The sequence below is a fragment of the Polypterus senegalus genome, chromosome 4, assembly GCF_016835505.1.
Source record: "Polypterus senegalus isolate Bchr_013 chromosome 4, ASM1683550v1, whole genome shotgun sequence".
In the NCBI taxonomy this organism is placed as follows: Eukaryota; Metazoa; Chordata; class Cladistia; order Polypteriformes; family Polypteridae; genus Polypterus; species Polypterus senegalus.
This window is the reverse complement of record NC_053157.1, coordinates 133,309,794-133,329,825: the sequence shown is the minus strand read 5'-3', so window position 1 is coordinate 133,329,825 and position 20,032 is coordinate 133,309,794. Positions and strand designations below refer to the sequence as shown.

General features: G+C 37.1%; 1 protein-coding gene across 1 annotated transcript in view; it reads left to right on the top strand.

The window, feature by feature from the left end:
- Nucleotides 1-20,032, top strand: part of zmp:0000000660 (arf-GAP with Rho-GAP domain, ANK repeat and PH domain-containing protein 2) — a 446,729-nt gene that overhangs the window by 289,271 nt on the left and 137,426 nt on the right. The window contains exons 18-21 of the mRNA XM_039751270.1: nt 4,124-4,322; nt 4,883-4,946; nt 8,800-8,963; nt 15,593-15,805. Coding sequence (XP_039607204.1) covers nt 4,124-4,322; nt 4,883-4,946; nt 8,800-8,963; nt 15,593-15,805 — 640 coding nt within the window. The remainder of the gene's footprint in view (nt 1-4,123; nt 4,323-4,882; nt 4,947-8,799; nt 8,964-15,592; nt 15,806-20,032) is intronic.

Below are 20,032 nucleotides of genomic sequence, written 5' to 3'. Positions count from 1 at the left end.
GCCATTACACCTTTAACTATTTTGATTTTGCCTTATGTGCCAACATGAGAATTCATATAGGATCCATACAGCAAGCACCACAAGTCTAGTTCCAGCAGTGAGTTCAAGTATGTCTGTTATAAACTATATTTGTCTAGAGTGTCTTCTCTTTTTTGGGCCATCCGCATAACAGTTTACCACCATTAATTCTACTGAAATACATGGCTTTCAACAAAGGTTTATAGTACTAGGTTGTTGTACCGTGTTAGCCATTATGAATGTAGAGAAAAGCCAAGCAAAATGACACCTTTTATTGGCTAACTAAAAAGATTACAGTATGCAAGCTTTCGAGGCAACTCAGGCCCCTTCTTCAGGCAAGAAAGCTTGCATACTGTAATCTTTTTAGTTAGCCAATAAAAGGTGTCATTTTGCTTGGCTTTTCTCTACAAAGGTTTATGAATTACTAACAAGAGATCCTTTACCTTGGAAACTTCATAATACTAATAGAAGATACCTGCTATTCATGTCCACATTAAGAAGTATAACTCCTTCTTGGTACAATGCCAAGCTATAGAGGTACAGTATATATACAGTTTTTATGAAAAATAAACCATTTGCATCTTGTTTCATTAATTGGCTGAAAGTGTTTGGCGAGGCAACACAATTGATATGGCTAGGGGAATTAACAACAGGTGCACTAGAGGGGCAACAATGAGACAACCATCAAATAGGAATGGTTTTAACTGGTGGAGGCCACTGTCATTTTTCCCTCCTCATCTTTTTTCATTAGTTTTGCATTTGGCTACCCCTCCTCATCTATTTTCATTAGTTTTGCATTTGGCTGCAGTCAGTGTCATCACTGGTAGCATGAGGCGATACCTGGACTCTACAGAGGTTACACAGGTAGTCCAGCTTCTACATGATGGCACATCGATACGTACCATTGCTAGAAGGTTTGCTGTGTCTCACAGCACAGTCTCAAGGGCTTCGAGGAGATACCAGGAGACAGGCAGTTACTCTAGGAGAGCTAGACAAGGCTGTAGAAGGCCCTTAACCCATCAGCAGGACTGTTATCTGCTACTTTTGGCAAGGAGGAACAGGATGAGCACTACAAGAGCCCTACAAAATGACCTCCAGCAGGGCACTGGTGTGAATGTCCTCTGACCAAACAATAAGAAACAGACTTCATGACGGTGGCCTGAGGACCCAACAAACTCTAAGGGGCCCTGTGCTCACTGCCCAGCACCATGGAGCTCAATTGGCATTTGCCATAGAATACCAGAATTGGCAGGTCCACGAATGGCACCCTTTGCTTTTCACAGATAAGAGCAGGTTCACCCTTATCACATGTAAAAGATGTGAAAAGGTCTGGAGAAGCAATGGAGAACGTTATGCTGCCTGTAACATTGAACAGCATGATCAGTTTGGTGGTGGGTCGGTGATGGTCCTGCAGGCATATCCATGGAGGGACACACAGACCTCTATAAGCTAGGCAACGGCACCTTGATTGCCATTAGGTATCGGGATGAAATCTTTGGACCCATTGTCAGACCCTATGCTGGTGTAGTGGGTCCTGGGTTCCTCCTGGTGCACAACGATGCCCAGCATCATGTAGCGAGAGTATACAGGCAGTTCCTGGAGGATGAAGGAATTGATACCATTGACTGGCCGTCATGCTCGCCTAACCTAAATCCAGTAGAACACCTCTGAGACATTATGTTTCGGTCCATCCAACACCACCAGGTTGTACCTCAGACTGTCCAGGAGCTCAGTGATGCCCTGGTCCAAGATCTGGGACACCATCTGTCGTCACATTAGGAGCATACCCAGACATTGTCAGGCATGCATACAAGCACGTTGGGGCCATATAAACTACTGAGTATGATTTTGAGTTGCTGAAATGAAATTTCGGCAAAATGAACTAACCTGCCGCATCATTTTTTCACTTTGATTTTCGGGGTGTTTTTGAATTCAGCCCTTTGTAGGTGGGTAATTTTCATACAAAATATACTACAGTATCTGCCAGATAATAAAAAGAGTACACAACATGTATTTTGTCCTTATTGGGGCTCGTTAGTTGTATGGATTTTTGCATCCCCTTATTGGGATCAAACCTCAGACGTCAGCACCTGAGACGAAGCCTCTAATATTATGTCACAATGGCTGGTTCGCATATTTGGCAGGGTGAAGATGGAAGTATTACATTCTTAGGTCTGAGCTGCAATCTGATTATTTGGGTGGTTACCTACCAAGTAATGCTTGTGGTTGGTTGGATAGTCGGCAAAGATCTGCCACGTCCTCTCAGTTGCAAGAAGCAGATCACAGATATGTTATACAGCATCTGCGAAATAATAAAAAGAGAAAATGACACGTTTCACCCTTATTGGCGCTTGCTAGGTATACAGTATACACTTTTGCATCCCCTTATGGGGATTGAACTTCGGATGTCAACGCATGAGGAAGAGCCTCAGTCATTGCGCCATGTGGCTGATTCGCTTACTTGACAGGGTGTAGATCAGAGTATTATATACATATGTCTGAATCACAATCTGATTTTTTCGGTGGTTACCTGCTAGGTAATGCTTGTGGATGGTCAGCCATATGAGAAGTATGATTAATAAAAAAACAACATGGAATCAAAGCTTTGCAGGAAGGCTTTTCATTCCTTTCGTAACAAGTGTTTTGAATTGAAAACACTCCAAATTGCACTCTTACTAGTCTTGTCGCTTTTCATGTCCACGGGTGTCTTTGTAAAGATATGGCAGTGACAAAACAACAGCAATGAACTTTCATTTGCAGTTTTTCTTCCTTTCCTCCATGAGCTGACGAATTTATAGTGATTCTGCACTGAAACAATGTGAAGTATGCACTGAAACAATGTGAAGTATGCACTGAAACAATGTGAAGTAGCATAGCAGCCAGCATCCTTCAATTAAGCAGCATCTGTCTGACAATATATTTTTTATTCATTTTTCATATGCTGGGCACATTCAGTATAAATATCTGTACACACTAATATCAGATTTGGCTCACTTGCAAAATTAATCTAAATAGTCAATAAAGAGCAAATAAAACCAGAATAGAATCCTTTTTAGCTACAGTGTGAACATAGCCTCAAAATATTTTTTGAACAGTTTTTTAAATGTCAAGACCAGCATTCAAGTAAACATTAATACAGGAAGTGCAAAATGTGGGAAAATTAAATTGGGGTCATAGCCTAAATGCTTTTCTTATTCAGTGGTGGCCAAACCTCTACACTGGAGGACCCATAATACTGTATATGTGCTATACCAGTAAGTATGTGGAAATTTATGAAGTGCTGTAAATCATAAAAAGCATGAAAAAGCTTTCTATTCAACCTTCTGATCATACCATGTTTATTTTCCTTTTGACTGTCCAAACGCTTCGTTTTGAAAATGAAACAATGTTACTGCAACCATTATTAAATGTTCTAATTCTTGTCTCGATCAGACCAGTTTATCCATTGTAGTGACAGATAGATACTTTATTAATCCCCAAGGAGAAATTCACAAGTGCAGTAACAAAAAAGCCGTGGTTCTTAGGCAAGTTTAATCTCATCCTGTCAGAATATGGAATTTGTATGGTCATCCTGCTACATGGAGTTCTAGGGGTATGTTGAATGTAAAAGACATTCGAATCCAATCATTTACATGACAGACTATCCTGATCTCTCAAGCAATTTATCATACATGCTGAACCAATGCTACCAGATGTGATTTTTATTTTTTCTCAAAATTGTTTGTATATACATTGGTAAAATAGAATTCCAGTTTTATTCTGGATTTCTGAACAGAGGTATTGACATCTTAAAAATGTATACATGGTCAATGCAAAAACAAATGTAAAGGAAGCATAAATTGAATTTTTGAATAAGCTCTATCTAGATAATCTGGTTAGTGGATGGAATGTTGGTCAATTGAATGAATGTAGATAGTGAGCTCAATAACGGTTCTGACTGAAGTAGTTCTATACTTCCAAAACATTCTTTAAAAAGGTAGTTGATTTTAAATTATTGTTTTTTGGTCTGCATGTTATGTCAAAATAGTTAATGTTATACAACAGCTTGATAGGTAGGCAAAGAAAGATAATTCCCATATTTTACCTTTTTTGCCCTTTTTTCTAGTATTTTATACCTCCATCTTTTCAAACCTTGGCACAGAGAGATTATGAATTAATTGGAAGACTCTTCATCAAGGAAGGTCATAACTTGTATTACTGGAAAGTTGCATGGTTTGCCCTTGAAGAATCTTGTTTATATTTTTATTCCGGTGAAGACAGTGAAACAGAGGCAAAAATATACTTGAAACGGCTGCAAGAGCTCAGTAAGTAATTATGAATTGTTTTCCTAAATATTTTGTATTACTTAAGAGCATATTGTAATGGATTACCTCAATTTTAACTGTAAAATATGAGGAACAATTGTATATTACACAACATTGAATAAATAAACAAGATTCATTGTTTTAAATAATAATTGCATCAATCAAGATTAAATCAGAAATGGTACAGTTTGTCTTAGACATGCCTCGAAACTACAGTTAAGTAAGAAGTGAATAAGATGGTATAATAGAGATTATTAAAAATCACAAACATTTTTAGTAACAAAATGCACAGCATTTGCCATTCAAATTGATGGCACATCTCAAACATACACACTGCTTTAACAAATCCCATACCAAATGGCATAGTAAAGGCACATGGTGAATATCAAATGTTAAAACTGAGGTCTATGTTGATTACTTAGATTAACCTGTTTTAGGCAGGTAGAACAGCTAGCTTGCAAATATTCTTTCTAGTCATTGGTAATGATGTACTTTAAACATTGTATAAAATGTCATAAAATATTTGTACTAATAATTTTATATTTCAATTTTTTGATTAGCAATCAGCACCCAAGCAGATGGTGCGGGGAAGATTGATGTTTTATTATTAGTTGAAAAAGGAAGGTATGTAGATCTTTACCAATACTTACCAAAATATTTTGCTTTTAAGCCAACAAAAAGTATTTATTTTCTTATTCTTCTTCCTTCGGCTGCTCCCGTTAGGGGTTGCCACAGCGGATCATCTTCTTCCATATCTTTCTGTCCTCTGCATCTTGTTCTGTTACACCCATCACCTGCATGTCCTCCTTCACCACATCCATAAACCTTCTCTTAGGCCTTCCTCTTTTTCTTTTCCATGGCAGCTCTATCCTTAGCATCTTTCTGCCAATTTAATCAGCATCTCTCCTCTGCACATGTCCAAACCAACGCAATCTTGCCTCTCTGACTTTGTCTCCCAACTATCCAACTTGAGTTGACCCACTAATATCCTCATTTCTAATCCTATCCATCCTTGTCACACCCAATGCAAATCTTAGCATTTTTAACTCTGCCTCCTCCAGCTTTATCTCCTGCTTTCTGGTCAGTGCCACCGTCTCCAACCCATATAACATAGCTGGTCTCACTACAGGCCTGCAGACCTTCCCTTTCACTCTTGCTGATACCCGTCTGTCACAAATCACTCCTGACACTCTTCTCCACCCTCTCCAACCTGCCTGCACTCTCTTTTTCACCTCTCTTCCACAATCCCCATTACTCTGTACTGTTGATCCCAAGTATTTAAACTCTTCCACCTTCTCCAACTCTACTCCTTGCATCCTCACCATTCCACTGACCTCCCTCTCATTTACACACATGTATTCTGTCTTCTTCCTGCTGACCATTCATTTAAATGGAGAAAGTCTGGCAGAGGCTATTAATATCATAATAAAAATAACAATTATGTAAGAATCTAACTATGTTACTACAGTGTCTATTGGGACTGAAAGTGACAATAGAAATATCAGCATACTGTATGCTGTCTTAAAGATTTTTCCCCTTGTGACAGACCCTGCCCCTATCCATCCCCCGGTTCAGTTTTTTTTCAGGTATGTTAAAATTCTTTAGAGTCTATAAGTGTCTGGCATCTATATAATCAGGTACATGCGAACAGTTTAAAAGAGTCAGATAGTGAATTCCTGTTAACAAGGCATGCAAAGCGCTGGAGAGAATTTATAAAAAAAAAATAAATAAATAATAATACTTTGTAATTCATTCAACATTTGTTGCTCCAATTATAATGCAAGAGGTATAAAATGCTCAAAAGCGTCACTTATTGCAAAAGAGGCAAGTGCTCAGTCCCCTTCCAACCTCACCTGCAAGTGCCTGCTGTTCCTGTCTGAATTCTGTTCTATCAATATATTGGATATGAACTCACAAGTGTGCCATGTCTGTGCTGCCTGTTGGTTCATTGATAGCTATTTGCTGTATTGTCAGCCTGACTGGCATCCTTTATAACCCAACTTTGTACATAATCTGCCAAGACATGAATGTCACATTTAACAGTTGATGCTGGCAACTGTATCTGTTTCACAGATTGGATAAAATGATTAATCAATTACTATAACACATTATTCTAATACCCCAGTATCAGTGAATTATGTATTGTGCTTAGCCAGGATCCATGTGGCTTGAAGGGAAGCATTTGCTGTTCATTCTCGTTGTGTTAGGGAATGGAGGAGTATTTTCCTGCTGTGATTTTAGCTTGCTTTAAAACCCTCAGTCTTCATGTGCTGAGCATCTGCCTCCAGCAGGGGGTACTTATTCCCTGGGATTGTGTTCTTTATTGAATGCAGGACATACTGACGCCTTGTACATATCCCAAGCGAAATATGGCATAAAAACAGACATATATATTTAACTTGTTTTAAAATGTTACTTTCATTCCCAACCAAAAATATAGTAGAAACATTTATACATACATATTCAGGCCGAAGAGAAACCATTGGAACAGTACAGTCATCATCCAGTTCATCAGTGGGGAATGCTGATGAATGCAAGTCCAATCCGGCAGAGTGTAGGCAGCATGTAAATGACTTTTAGCTTCTAAATGGTTTCTCTCCATTTTTGTTTTTTTTTTTATTAATTTTATTGTAATCATTCCATACAAATCGATCAATTTTTACAAAAAATAGGATTGAGAACAAGTCGACCCCCATCCCTGCTATATAATTTTGAGTTGAGTAATTGTATGCTTTGCGCATATGGAGCTCGAGTGAATTCTCTGCATTGCTTCTTTCCACTCCTTTTCTGATATGTTGAGTGAGAAATCTTTTTCCCAGTGTCCTCTTGGATCTTTGAAAGGGAGGGACTGTAAAATAATTTTATATATTGCAGAGATGGTGTCTAATTCCTTGAAATTGAGCGATATTTTTTCCAGCATGGACGAGGGTGCAAGATGAGGAAAATCGGGCAGGTTCTGTTTAACAAAGTTCCTAATTTAAAGATAGTGGAAGAAATGTGTAGCATTTTATATACTCACGTTTTTTATGAACCTTGCCAGATATTGGCAACTGCCACCTGGGCAATTCTCCTCTCAAATAGCACCTTTTGCACCTGCTCTAATCAATTAGTCAGTCAGTCATGAACCCGCTATATCCTAACACAGGCTTATGGCCACTGGAGCCAATCCCAGCCAGCACAGGGCACAAGGCAGGAACAATTCCCTGGCAGGGTGCCAGCCGTCCGCAGGACACACCCACACACCAAGCACACACTAGGAACAATTTAGGAATGGCAATGCACCTAATCTGCATGTCTTTGGACTGTGGGAGGAAACTGGAGCACCCAGAGGAAACCCATGCAGACACGGGGAGAACATGCAAACTCCATGCTTTAGGACCCAGGAAGCGAACCCAGGTCTCCTTACTGCAAGGCGGCAGCACTACCACTGCGCCACCGTACCGCCCTGCTCTAATCACTTATTGCTTATTGCCCTGGCCATATATTGATCAGGGTACATCAGCATGTTTAGATAGCAGCCTGTGTCATCTCATTTCTTTGTCAGGTTCACACTGTCAGCTGGTTTCTGTGGCTTCAGCAAATACGGATTTTTACTAAAATAATACACAATAACCCCCACAGATCACAGTGTCACACTTAAAACTATTGGCTACATCATCTGACCGTGGTGGCCATGGTTCAGAAGATAGTAGTGCCTCATATCGTACTGTTTTATGATAGTGACTGTTTCATGGTATTTTGTAAAGTTGGCATTGTAAAGACTTACTTTTGACCCAAAAGTGACAATTGTTATTAATTTTCCTCTTAAGACATTTAGACTGATACATTTTCACTACCTTAACTCACTTTGATACCTAGTTTGGAGTGTAAATTGTGGTTTTTCATGAAAAAAAAATTAAGTGGTTGGGCCTGCACATTTTGAATAAGATTAAAAATAATTCAGTAGAACATTTGCTTGAGCATTCCTTATCTTGTGTGTATATATATATATATATATATATATATATATATATATATATATATATATATATATAAATTTGACAATTTAGAAATGATTTGACTTGTGTGTGAAGTGAATGTGCAAATGATTGGATGAGATAGCCTAGGAATGAATGAAGGAGTGTGTTGGTAAAAGTGTGTCAAGTGTTTACACTCAGGAGGTGATATGGGGCACTTGGTGTCTGGCATGGCCTCAAGAGTATTTGCTGTATGATATTTTGGTCCCAGATCAAACTAGTTTGATGATCCATTTTTAAAAGAAATATGAATAAATATAACACTTGTCAGAGCAGTCTAAAAGCTAACATGCTTTTTATTTGCTTATTTCATAATAGTGTTATGAATATCTTATGAAAAGAAAAAATGCTATGATATTATTCATAGATTTCATTTTTGTTTTATAAAAACTGATATAGTTTAAAGGAAATTATAGTAAAAAATGCTACCAAAACAATAAAACATTTTTTTTTTAATACAGAACCTTGTACATTCATGGTCATAATAAACTTGATTTTACTGTTTGGTGTTCAACAATAAGAAAAGCTTCAGGAACAAATGGCAAAATACTACGTGATCAGCAGCTCAGTAAAAATGACATTCCTGTCATTGTGGACAGCTGTATAGCATTTGTTACCCAGTATGGTAAGTAAAGCATATAAATGAATTTAAAATGGCTGTCCTTTTTTTTTTTAAATAAGAATGAGTTCACAGGTGGCAGAACTCTCCAGACTTGGTATTGGTATGTAGGTATTGGTTGGTCTAGAAGGTAAAAGTATAAAACCTTTTGTTCCACCACAGCTGATTTTGCAATATCCCATTTCGTTGGTATTGTTAATTAATGGATATTTTAAATTCCATCCATTTTGAAAGACAGATGTTGAGCAGGGACCACAAATCCCCTTTTTCTCATGTATAGGTCCTAACAAATCATTCAAATCTGTGACAATCTCAGTCCAGTTCTTTTTACCAGGAATATTTTGAAAAAAAGTTGCAATTAATCCATAAATCATCTCAATTTTAAGTGATCCATGAATATCTTAATATTATAGTATTTAGCCATTTGAATTGATTTAAAAGATACACTGTGATAATTATTACATTTTGAGTATTACATAGTAATTACATGCATGCTTGTTTTATAAAATTATGATAAATTTGGTTAGCAAAGGTTTTGTAATATATTGATAGCTTTTGCATAGCTATTTTCATTTTCAGGGTTGTAAACCCATTATTAAATGTACAGCATAACTGCTGATATTTCGCAAACTGCTTAGTAAGAAGGTGAAGATGGGCAACTGCATATTACTCACTGATTATGATAACACTGTAACTTTTTTCATCTTCTGGAGTACAGTACTGTTGTTAGTTTGATTCATGCTTTGAAAGTTGAGAGGTGTTATGAGATAATGACCACACTAATGAGGCAATAATGAAGCTAATAACCAAAGCTAGCACTTCATCTGTGAAGTGAAAACAGACATCTTAAGTCTCATTCTGCTAAAGATCACTCTGAAAAACAGCAGGCTTACTTAATGTATGGGTCTGTACCATAGGGGTATGCAGACTTATTACACCTTTAAGCTGGCCTTTGCTCTTATCAGTTTCTGTAACTGGTGAGGAAAACTGGCTAGCAGACTGCTGGCCATATTTTTAATCTGAGTTTACCACTTGAAAAATGACATACAATTACTTTTCCACTAGTGTTTAATTGTAATATTTAGATTTTTAAGGAGCAAATTCATGCTTTATTCTAGGGGAATACCTGATTTGACTGTCTTTTTCAACATGACTAGAATAATCAAGTTTAATGAATGGAAAATTTTACAATAGAATCAATCACTTTTTTTTTATTTCCACCATGTGAATTGAAAGACAAACACCTCTATTTTAAATTCAAGTAAGAGGAATTTTCATTCATGTACACTATGCTTCATTTACATTTAATAGATACTGCTAGTGTAAAACTCACTGCAGGCAGGATGTGTCATTATATCACTGTGTTTTAGCTTGAATTAATTATTTACAAGGACTTAAGTCAGAATTTGGCAAAAAAATCAGTCAGTCAAACTTTCATTTTGAAAATCAATGTAGATCCCAAGTATTTAAATTGAGGATAATGACTGAACTAAAATATCTATGTAAAGGGTAAATTCCCTTTGCATATTTAGGAAGATGTGAATTGTTTTTCATAAAGTTGTGTCAAAGGGACAATTTCAGTTGTTTTATTATAAAATATAAAACGATAATCAGTTCTTATCAGTCTCATGAAAATGGTGGATGGTCAGGATTTTTATTTTTTCTGCTTTTTTTAATTTGTCATGAATGGAAAAACGATCAGGTTTGCTTTGCTTGACTAAAAAGTTAAATAATAATAATAAAATTAAGTATTTTGTTTTGCTTTTGGTGTAGATTTTTCAAGAATGAGGACTTTGGCATTTTGGACTAAGTAGTAGAACAAGTAAAATTTAGTACCTTTTTTCCTTAAATTCCTTCTTGAATGCCTGGTCTGTTTTTCTGGTAAGCCAGTAGTATCACTTAGAGAGTCAACTTTCCAGCATCTGAGAATCAGTCATGTTGGCAGCTGGCCATCTTCACATTATTATTTTTTTTTATTATTTGTCTGGTCTTTCCCTCTCATTGAGGTAGAAATTTGCTTTTGTTTCATGGGGATAGACTCCAGAGTTTTTATTTGTCTCTGTGCTTGTCTACTGCTTCTGTCTCTAATCTTTATTATTGTACTCTCAATACTCCAGTATATCTTGCAAAATAAATGGCATATCCCATAATTAAGCTCAAATTTGAAACACAGACATAAGCTAACAAAAAATGCCCTCAAAACCATGCTCCTATCCAGACAATTTAAACAGAATGCATAAACATCACATTTCATTCAGAGGCACCTAATTATTTTTTTCAGGAATTACAGTAAGTACTTATTGAAATTAAACCTATAATACAAATTGAGTCATCAGAAACTAGGCTGCAATAAGTTAATTTTGAAGTACATTATAACTTATTAAATACACTGCTCACGAAAAATTAAAGGAACACTTTAAAGAAACACATTAGATACATCAGATCTCAATATGAAGTTGGATATCTATACAAATAACGACAGGGCAATGTCTTAGGAACAAAAGGATGCCAAGTCTTTTAATGGAAATAAAAGTTTTCTGCCTACAGAGGGCTCAATTGTGTAGACACCCTAAAATCAGAGTGAAATGAAGATGTGGCAGGCTAGTCCATTTTTTCAAAAGCTTAATTTCTGCTACTCAAAATGCTTTTCAGTATCTTGTGTGGCCCCCACAAGCTTGTATGCATGCTTGACAACGTCGGGGCATGCTCCTAATGAGACGACGGATGGTGGCTTGTGGCATTTCCTCCCAGATCTGTATGAGGGTATCCCTGAGCTGTTGTACAGTCTGAGGAGCAACCTGGCGGCACCTTAATGGACCGAAACATAATGTTCTATTGGGTTTAAGTCAGGGGATCGTGAAGGCCATTCAATTGTTTCAATTCCTTCATCCTCCAGGTACTGCCTGCATACTCTTGCCACATGAGGCCGGGCATTGTCGTGCATTAGGAGGAAACCAGGACCTACTGCACCAGCGTAGGGTCTGACAATGGGTTCAAGGATTTCATCTCGATACCTTATGGCAGTCAGAGCACCATTTCCTACGCAGTAGATGTCTGTGCGTCCCTCCATGGATATGCCTCCCCAGACCATCACTGACCCACCACCAAACCTGTCATGTTGAACGACGTTGCAGGCAGCATATCGTTCTCCTTGTCTTCTCCAGACTCTTTCACGTCTATCACAGCTGCTCAGGGTGAACCTGCTCTCGTCTGTAAAAGTGTTGGGCGCCAGTGGCGGACTTGCCAATTCTGGTGTTCTTGAGCAAATGCCAGTCGAGCTCCACGGTGCTGGGCAGTGAGCACAGGGCCCACTACAGGACGTCGGGCCCTCAGGCCATCTTCATGAAGTCTGTTCCTGATTGTTTGGGTAGAGACATTCACACCAGTGGCCCTCTGGAGGTCATTCTGTAGGGCACGAGCAGTGCTCAGCCTGTTCCGCCTTGCACAAAGGAGCAGGTATCGGTCCTGCTGATGGGTTGAGGACCTTCTACGGCCCTGTCCAGCTCTCCGAGAATAACAGCCAGTCTCCTGAAATCTCCTCCATGTTCTGGAGATTGTGCTGGGAGACACATTAAACCTTCTTGCTGCAGCACATGTGGATGTGCCATCCTGGAGAAGTTGGACAACCTGTGCAACTTCTGTAGGGTTAAGGAATCGCCTCATACTGCCAGTAGAGATAATTACTCAAGCCAAAACTAGCACGAGTGGAAAACCAGCCAAAAAAGATCAAGAGGGAGAAACTTGAAATGACCTCCACATGTAAAACCAGTCCTGTTTTGAGGGTTTTCTAATTGTTGCCACTTTAGTGCACCTGTCGTTAAGTCCATGAATACCAATACAGCTGAAAGTGATTAACAATGACCTCAGCTGCTTAACCAACCAAAAAATTATCAGACAGGTTTAATTGATTTCATGCCAGGCCCAATAAAAAACGTGTTCCTTTAATTTTTGTGAGCAGTGTATATTTATTTATCATCAGGTTTCAATAAAAAAATATTTTATAACACACAATCGTAACGTGTTTAAGCATTCAATTTTAAGATCCTGCTATGTAGTCCTGTGACTGTTAACCAGAGGACAGGAAAAAAAGTAATTTTTTGTAATTTTTCCCACTAGATATTGAAACATTTTTCAAAAATGTCACTTTCCTAGAGCTTATTCAACCATTTGGAGCAGGAAATAACCCAGGATGGGGTGCCAGTGCATTGCAAGTCAGACTAACTCATATTGTGCTTAAGTTAGAGTTGTCAAACAACATAACGTGCATATCTTTGTAATCTATGAAGAGAACTGGCATATTTAGAAAACAACCCACATAGTCGCATACAAATTCCTCACAAACAGTGAATGTACCAGGGTGTGGACCAATTCTCCTGAAACTGTGATGTACCAGTGCTAAAGTCTGTGCTGCCATGTTATTCTATAATTAATCATAACTTTTTTTTATACAGCTGTCTTTCAATACCTTCAGACTTAAACTTGTACAGTACAATAAGGGCATACGCAAATGAGATTAAATCAGATACGTTTGTTGTTATTTATATACTCTAGTCCTTACTTTTAGGGAAAAAAAAAACTTTTATATCATATTAATATGTTTAATTTAATTGGTTTACTATTCTAAAAAATGTATGTTATTTTGCCATAAATAAATCTTTATTATACTTTTCTACTTAAGGATAAAGATAGCAAAACAGAAAACGATCAAATAATACAAAATTATCCAAAACAGTTATAATTCTTTTTAAATAAGTTACAGTATATTCAATATTGATTAGCACTAGAATTACCAAATCCTATGAGAAAACTCGTAATTCTGGCCTACCTTAAATCCCTTCATACCTCTCAGTCAGCATCTTTTATCTTGTAAATGTGTCGATCAACACAAGCAGCCTGCTATCCCTCTCCCAAACCCAAAGGTACCTAGAATCTGTATTGGGTAAATAATATATTGTTATTTGGAACACATGCATTTCATGTGTGTTCCGTGTCAACAACAATCTATGTAAACACATCGTTAAAACCAGAAATGTTTTTCATGTTTTAGTAATAAATGACAAACTGTAGACATGAACTGTATGGTGTAGGCTGAGGTCCAAATATCAAATAAACACTTCCACAAAAGGTTCTAGGATAATACAACAGCTTCTGTGGTGCAGCAGTAAGAACTGCTGACTTGTAATCAAGAGGTTGCGGGTTTGATACCAGCTGCCTCACCAATTTACCATTTTGAGTAGTGAGCTGCTCTTGTTAATATTATACAATAAAAACATAAATTTGATTTGTGTCTGTAACAGCCAATGTAAATTTATAGCACTTGTAAAAGTTACCTTTTTTTCACTTTTATTCTTTCAGTCACAATCACAATACAACCCCTCCGCCCCAGATTTGTCACTGTTAGTTTTTATTTGAAACTGGGAATAACTGTGGATGTGAGTGGTGTTTGAGACAATGGACCTGGAAATTCTATAATCTGGAGGGATAAAAGCTGACACATAAATGCTAGTGAATCATGCCTTTTTGGTATCTCATTGTCACTTAAATTATTTTATTCAGTTTTATTCAGCGTTCCTGCTCACACTGAATTAGTATGCGCCTTATGGTCCATGATGTGAAAGCCGCACTAACAAAAAACAGAGACATACAGTAGGTATATATGATATTTGGAATAATTCATTTTATGACCTATATAGTACATTTCGGAAAACATTGTGGCACTGATGCAACATTATTCATATTATTCATATTAATTTGCATAACTTAATTAGTGGTTGTCATCAGTGGCCAGGTTTCCCCAATCTTGCCCAGTCTTAACATTATGGTGCATGGTGGTGTTTCTTTTACTCTTGTACTCTAGGACATGCAGATAAAAGAATAGAACAGAGAGGTCAGTTCCACGCTATATGTAATCATCAATTCAAATGTTAACAGTTCCCATACACCTAAGGACCGTCCTTTCTACATTTATGATATGTGTACCTGTTGCAGTGTACACACCTTTCTCTATGCTGTGGTTCCTATTACACCTGCATGTTCCTGCTTGTACTGAATAAGCTCACGTCTTCTGGTCCATGATGTCAACACAGCACCGGGGAAAAAAAGAAAGAGACATATATATGTGACATTTTGAAGAAATCATTTTATGACCTGAATAGTACCAACCAGAAAACATTATCGCACTAATACAATATTATTTGAACGAACAGTGTCAGATTGGGTGTAAATTTATGCTGACGCTGTTAGTTAGGGTTAGATCAGGGGAGGGGGAGGTACTGAGAGAATAAAACTGAAAAAAGCTAACTTTTACAAGTACTGTACCATAAATTTACACCCAATCTGACATTGTTTGTTATATTATATAGGTGATATATTAATTACCGAATACAGCTCTAGGTACCTCACTCCCAGATAATCAAGGCTTGAGCTGGAAGAACTTTTTGTCCTTTCTGCGGTGGTGAGAGGGATGGTATAGCAGGCTGCTTGTGTTGATCGACACATTTACAAGACAAAAAACGCTAACAGAGAGGGGCAAAGAGATTTAAGGTGGGCCGGAATTATGAGTTTTTTCATAGGCTTTGGTAATTCTAGTTTTAAATATATCTTTCTTAATCCACAGTACTTTTATGTCTTTTTAGGTCTCAGCTATGAAGGCATTTACCAGACAAGTGGGAATCCGGCCAGTGTTTCCCAGCTTCTGGACCAGTTTAGGAAAGATGCCAGGAATGTTAAATTAAGATATGGGGAACATGTACTGCAAGACGTGACAGATGTGTTAAAGTGTTTTCTCTCTGAAATAGATGATGCACTTCTAACAAAAGAACTGTACCCCTACTGGATATCCATTTTAGGTATAAAACTCTTACCAATATAAGATAAATTTAAAAAATAGCTGAGCAAAATAAAAATCAGAAGCAATTATTTTTTTTTGAATATCCGTGCACCTAAATATGAATGTAAATATGTTGTTTATGTATACTGTCTAACTGATACAAAACATACTACCAATGAATAATGATTTGGAGGTGCTTGCATATACATAAACTCTTGCTTTTATATTTTTATGCATAGTTTTGATTATACTGTATTTAACTGTTTTCAACCATGTGCTTAATATAGAAATAAGTTATCATATAATGTGTATTGTTAGTTTAAATTTAGTATCACACTTACTCTTAAAAGAATTGTGTAGACACAAGGGGCCTCATTTATAAAATTCCATGTGGATTTGAGTGTGAAAATATGCAGATCCCAGGAAAACAGGACAATGGGTACAACAACAAAAAAAATCAGATTGATAAAACCTGACGTATGCATGTTCTATGCAACTAACTTTTTATAAATCATAATCATCTGGTAAATAAGTGTTTGTGAACACCCCTTGGTGCTAATTGACCTCATATATTGGCAATCACATTGCTACAGATGTTAACTGGCTGGTAGAGCAGCCTTACTCCTGATGTGTCGAGACCACCACACCTGCATTCAAAATCAACCACTAGTGCTACACAACTGAGTGTGCAAGATCATTATAGCACCTCTTCTATGTCTCATAAATATACGGAAGTTCTTTTGCCAAGGAATCCTGGTGTTTGTGTAGGAAGTTGCTTGTGCATATTTTGATCATCTTTTTATGCATACACAAGCTTTTTTGCATATGCAAGTATCTTTTTACAATGAGTAAATGCTCAGTTTCAATATGTAATAACATGTTTGCTCCATTCTCTGTGTTAATGTTTTAACTTCATATGTTATCAGTATTGCAGAGCATGATCTGAGAGACATGTACAACTATAGATTAAACATTACCAAAAAGCAATGAGAAAACACAAATAATTTGGAATTTGTTTTTTCTTCAAGCTTTGATACTGTTTGCTGTTTTTCAGCATTGTTCCCCATTAATACATATTGTTTCTTTAAATTTGATACATTTGTGGTGCATTCCATTAAGGTAACACATAAAACCACACCAACACAGTGTACAATAATGTGAGGTTAGTTGAATCATATTACACTGCATAAACATCCCATAAACTACTATATTAGGTGACTTTTGTAAAAAGGTGCTGTCTTTCTTTTGTATTTTCATTTTTTCTGTATTTAGAGAATGCAAAATGTAAAAATACTTTTTTTATTAAATACTGTATATGTTTTTTGTGTTTTTTCTCCATTCAAAATGGTAAGTACCAAATCTATGTAGCAAATGTCACACTTGTCCAAATGTAAATGAAAAGTAAATGTCTGACACGTTTAATATCTAATTTATATTGCAAATATTTCTGATATATGTCAAGTACGTTAAATGTGACATATCCAGCTTATTTATTAAATTTCTTAATTATATATCAAATAGACATGCAGGTTAGGTGCATTGGCGATTCTAAATTGTCCCTAGAGTGTGCTTGGTGTGTGTGTGTGTGTGTGCCCTGCCCAGGGTTTGTTTCCTGCCTTGCACCCTGTATTGGCTGGGATTGGCTCCAGCAGAGCCAATCGTGACCCTGTAGTTAGGATATAGCGGGTTGGATAATGGATGGATGGATAGTTAACATAAATAGAAAATATTAGTTGAACATATTTTCCTATATCAATGTCAAATTTTGAGTGTTTTTGATAAACATGGTACCTAGAAGTTTAGAATAATTTCTAGATATTAAAAATCAGGTTTAATGTTTACATCAGTTCTAAAGGTATATCGAATTTTGAAGTTTTGAAAGTTGAAATGTAAGGTGCACATGTAAAATCTAAAACTTAAGCAGAAAATTATCAATTATTTGTACATTCAGTATTCTGCTTATAGAAGACATTCCACAAGAAAGTGCGTTCAAGTTGCAGCAGAGTTTCGGAGAACGAGTTAGAATTATTGACTGTATACTTGAAGCTGGTGTAGGAGCAGGTCTTGAATTCTAAATGATGTTTATTGTTAACAACAAGTGGTAAAGTAAGGTCCGTGGCTGTTTGGCATTTTAAATAAATAATCACTGCATTCGTGGGGAATGGTAGCATGGTGAGTGGCTTCCCTGTGCTATATGGGAGCAGACAGCCCTGCACTTATTGCACATGTGTGGGATCATCCATAACCCTAATTGACGCGAGGAGCTGCTGATTGCTCCAGCTGTGCCACAACCAAGTTTTAAAAGGGAAGAGCGAGTGTGAGAGGGGAGAATCATGAATCAAGTAAAACAAAGACAGAAGTTAAAGGGAGAAAGAAAGAGACGGCAGGAGGTTAAAGGAGCCAGTGTGAGCCAGCAGAAGGGAGCAGGTACAAGGGAGTGAAGTCAGGCAGCTGAGGAGGAGAACCCCTTGAGTGGTGTGAGAGACTGACTCCCGGGGGCTGAAGGACTTATCACTCTGGCTGAGCAACTCAGAGAGCCAGAGCGATGTGCACTAAAAGGATTGACTCGACGTGGTAGGCCTGGAAGACCTGGGAGGAGAGCTTCAACGTAAGTGCCATGGCCATTGTGGTCCCAAGCCTAGGTCCAGAGAGAAAGCATTACCATAGCCATTTTATGGCAGAGACCACAATCTGCGGTTGCATTTGTCAGTAGGGCAACTCCTCTGCTGTAAGGCCCATATTGGATAAGCAGAGGAGCCGCCAGTGAGAAAGAAGGAACTCGACTTTTTAGTAGAGACAGTTTCCTGCCAGTTGATTTTAATCTCGCTTTTAAAGGATTTATTTATTCTGATTTTTATCTCCACCGATGCACCTTTTTATGAATTATTTATTTATTGAACTATTTTCTGAGCACTGCACTTTTTGAACACTAATTTTGGACTTGGTTTTTAATAAAAGCACATATCACTTTCACACCATTCCCTTGCTTCATGTGTGTTTTGTCCTTATCTGCCATGCTCATATAGATCCATTATTGCTGGTGTCAAGTTCAATAGGCTTCCAAAAATAAAGAAGGAGCAAGGAGCTGGCCCGCACCATCACACACAAGCTTTGCCATCAACACAAATAGTAATAAAGAATTTTAGAAATTATCTTCAATTTATTACAGTAAATATGCAAGCGGCCAGTTGGACATTTGCTTATGAAAATCATGAGTCTTTTCTAGTCATGTTCCTGTTTCAGGTGATAAAGGCACTCTGGACAGTTCAACATTGAAATCCACACCTGATGCAAGAACTTGAACTGGATCAAGTTGCATAAAAAGGGTGAAGCCAAACCTTTGTCAGTGCTAGGCAGGATGGTGTTGAGTTTTATAGAAAGGCATATTATAATCCCATTTCAGGAGTTTTATGAAGAATTTACTAGTTGAATTAATAGCATCGCTGAACCCAACATCAACATTAAACACAACCCCAATCATTTTGAGTCAAGAACAACTCTTATCCTTGCTTTAACTGCATGTTTAATGACTTTGGCCAATTACCAAAGTAAACAATTAAAGTTAAAAACGGTGCTGTGATTTTCACACTCTTTCCTGTACAACCCCTTCTGGAAGCAGAATACTAATTCTGAGGTAAGGAGGTGTTACTAATAAGCATAATATGCATGACAGCAAACAGAGCCCCAATCTGGCATAATTTAGAATTTAAGGCTTCAGTTTCATCTACGTGTTCAGTTACTATAGTTAATTCACATTGTAATAAGAAAGTTGTCAACTTGTACTCATTTTCCCATGGAACATCTTGTGAAATAAGAATACTGAATGCACAAATAATTAATCATTTTCTGTTTAAATTTTAGATTTTACAAATGCTCTTTACATTTGACCTTGCTAAGGTATATCATACAGTTGTCCTAATATTATTAACAGTTATGCCTCTGTACAGTTCTAATTAGATCTAATGAGGCAAATATCATATCATATATTTTGTCAGTAGGTTTTGTAGTTTTTTTCAATCTTAGATATGTGTTACTATAAGTTTCCTCTATTAAGAAGTACTGTAAATACAGAATCTAATTAAGCACTCTGCAACACAGAATAATTATTTCATTTCTCTATATTGGCATTCTAAGTAATTATGTTAAAGGGAAGATGAGATTAAAAATGTTTAACTAAACAGTACTGTTAAATTGTATTTCTTAAGTAAAACGAAAAATCTCTGATTTTTAAGTTGGCGTGCTGTGT